Below are 3,201 nucleotides of genomic sequence, written 5' to 3' on the forward strand. Positions count from 1 at the left end.
CTGCAGCACCTGGGGGGACAGCCGGGGCGCACCGACCCGGCTGTGCCCAGACCCCTGCTCCCATCTCCCTTCCTCTCCCACACTCATCAGCCCAACAGCTTCCTTTTCCTTTTTTTCCTCAGTCCCCTTAAGACACCTATGCGTCCAGGGAAATGAGTGCAGCAAGTCAGGTGTCCGTTCTGTTCAGTTCAGCCGAAGCTCACCGACTCTGGACACACAGCCTTCCTGCCTGGGAAGTGCCCGCTGCACAATCTCACACACACACGTGCACGTGGACACGAGCACAGACACACCCACACGCACTCACGTAGACGGGACACACCACAAACACCCAGACAAGAATGCTCGTGTGCAAAGGTGCAGACACACCGAGGAGCACACACATGCTCACGGAGACACAGACATGCGCACACACACACATAGGCACAGACAGACTGACACACACATGCATCCTTCAAGAGCAGCAGTAAGAAGACGCGAGGGACCATGAGTCCCAAGGGACAGTCCGCTGAAGGGACCGAGCCCAGTCCTGGCTGGCTCACCAGAACTGAGTGGAGAGCCGGGTTGGGGAGACACTCCGCTACCCTCTGGCCACCCCACCTGAGTACTTGGGATTCCCCGAGATGGCAGGGCAGAGGGTGTCTGAAGAGGGTTTGGGGGCACATGGGTGTGTTTATGGGGCAAGAGGGAGAGAAGGAGGTTAGTGCCTGAGAGGAGGCTCCCTTCAGTTGCCCTGCTCAGACACAGAGGGAAAGTGGGTGACAGGAGGGCGCCAAAGTGAAGGGCAGTCTGCCTGCTGAAGCCAGGACAGCTCCCTCAGGGGTTCACTAACCCCTGATCTCGGGCAGCCTAACCTACCTGGCGCCCCTAATCCAAACCCTTTGGAGGGCGAGAAGCCCCTCCCCTCCCTCAACGGTCCTCATCCCCTGGCTCTTCCTTGGCACCAGGCCGGAGGGGACTTCAGCTGCAGAAGAAAGGCGCAGCTGGGTGCAGAGGGAAGAAGACTCCAGGGCAGGAATTTCGGTAGGAATTTCACTACGAAATCCCCCTTGCTCCCCACCTCGAAACTGCAACTCTAATGTACTCATCCTGAGAAGCCCCTGCCTGTAGCCAGCCACCCTCCAGGTTACACATCTGGCAGAAGGAGTGGATCCTGTGCCCAGCCCGAAGCTAGGGATTTCTGCGTGGGGTAGGGGCTGGGCTCCATGGGGCAGGAGGTTTGAGGAGGGGATATCCTCAAATCTCAAAAGATTAAAGTGCCACAGAAGTAACAGGCTTGCTTCATACGGTTCCAGAAGACATAGCCAGGTGGGAGATTTGAGAAGGCCGAGCTAAGCTCTTAGCCAGGGAGATCATTCTAATCATATACATCTGGAAAGTGACCCAGATGGGGCTGTGAGCCCTCTGTCCTCACAAGGGCTCAAGTGAAAGCTGGACGACCCCCATCAGGGAGGCTGTAGGAGGCCTCCGCCTTTTCTGGCATCAGGCGGAAGGTCCAATGATGCCCCCTCAGCTCCTTCCACTTGTGGCTATAGCCTGGACACTCCCAATGAGCCCCACACCTCCACGGGGGTCTGAGGAGCCCAGAAGAGAAAATTCTCTGGGAATTCTGCTGAGATCTGAAAGCCCCTGGATTTCCTATCTCTGCTGGTTTGGCAAGGAACAAATGAGGAAGAGAAGAGGGCCTCCGGGGACCCTCCACTGCCCCCTCCTACCAAAATCCCTGCTCCTGCCTAGCGTGGAGTGCTTCCACTGCACGTCCTCCACTGGGCTCTGAGCTGAGGCTGTGTGCAGGGCCTATTGTTTTGCTGGTGTCCTGGATTAAGGTTTAAGCCACCAGCTGCCCCAGTGATGAGAAGTGGCTGGGACAGGTCCCCGCACGCCCCCCGCCCCTCCCCCAGCACACATCCTGCCTGGAGCTGCCAGCTGCCTGGGGGTGCCACTCCCTGGGGAGGAGGGGCCAGTAATCAAGGGCAGTGGGCATGCCTTTCTCTCTCGGGTCCTCTCCTCACCCAGGCACCACTGGCGCTCCCTCCCTTATCTCTGCCTCTCCCTTTCCTCTTTTCCTTCCTTCCAAGGCCCCTTCCCCCATCCCTGCCAACTAGGCGCCTGAGAATGTCAGTGTGGTAATCCCCCTGCCACAGTAACCACAGCCCTGCCTGAAGAGGAGCTGCTGCAGCCCCCATTAATGACCAGATTTGGCAGTCTGTGGGAAGTTCTTCCTTAGGTTTAACTTCAGTCCTTCATGCTATTACACATGCATGTTCCCTCTGCTTTCCTCCCATCTGGGACAGCACTGAGTCTTGCTCTCATCTTGACCGGGAGGGAGGTGACAGATGAGGAAACAGAGAAGGGACCAGCAGTGGAAAGTCATTAGACTGGGAAGAGGTACAGCTCACACATACATCCCCAATTGTGCTATCTGAGGTAGGTACAGAGACAAGAGGAAGGAGAGAGGCAGGTTCAGGGGACACAGGGTCATCACCAAGTAATGCCCCCTAGCCCAGATCCACTTCCAAACGCTCCCACCCTCAGGTCAGGAGAGACATCCAGGAATTCCCACTGATGGTGGGAGAAGGGCAGGTGGTCCCAGGGCCACAAATAAGACAGAACTGGACATGTGATGGGCTGGCAACACCAGGAGCTAGAACCCAGGAGTCCGGCTCCTCCCCTCCCCCAGGAGCATAAAGAGGTCATTGCGGGGAGCACAGCGTTCACGCTGGGCATGGTGCCCACTGTGACTCACACCCTGCCAGCCTGGTCGATCTCGGACCTCAGAAACACTGTCCCCACCCCCATCCCCCCACTCCAGCCATGTCAGTTCTCACCCTGAGGTCACTCATTACTTCCTTGGCCTGCTTGAAAACCTTGTGTGTCTGTGCCCAGGTCCCCTCCCAGGGAGAGGGCAGAGTTCTGAATCAGGGTCACTGTCAGCCCAAACTCTCCAGGATTCCATGCCCTGGCATCTCTTCAAACAACCCCGGTCCCTTCCATCTTTCTCCCACCTGTAAACCAAGAGGCTTGAGCCCACTGCAGGCCACCACCAGACTGGGGGTTGTCATCCAGCACCCCCAGAAAAGGTCTCAGCCACCACTCTGCCGCCCTCACCCACCTTCCAGGGCATGGGTCCCGGAAGCCTGGGCTCCCCGGCCCCGCTGACCCCCGCGGCGCTCACCCTGGCCGGACGCGCCCCCGGCGCGC

The 3,201-nt window shown here is 58.4% G+C and overlaps 1 protein-coding gene across 1 annotated transcript in view; it reads right to left on the reverse strand.

Annotated features, from left to right (window-relative positions):
- ARHGAP23 (Rho GTPase activating protein 23) overlaps positions 1-385 on the reverse strand; it is a 48,418-nt gene extending 48,033 nt beyond the window's left edge. The window contains 1 exon segment of the mRNA XM_010843138.1: positions 304-385. Coding sequence (XP_010841440.1) covers positions 304-385 — 82 coding nt within the window.
- Between the last annotated feature and the right edge of the window lie 2,816 nt (positions 386-3,201).

This window comes from Bison bison, unplaced genomic scaffold, assembly GCF_000754665.1.
Source record: "Bison bison bison isolate TAMUID 2011002044 unplaced genomic scaffold, Bison_UMD1.0 scf7180017864180, whole genome shotgun sequence".
Lineage (NCBI taxonomy): Eukaryota > Metazoa > Chordata > Mammalia > Artiodactyla > Bovidae > Bison > Bison bison.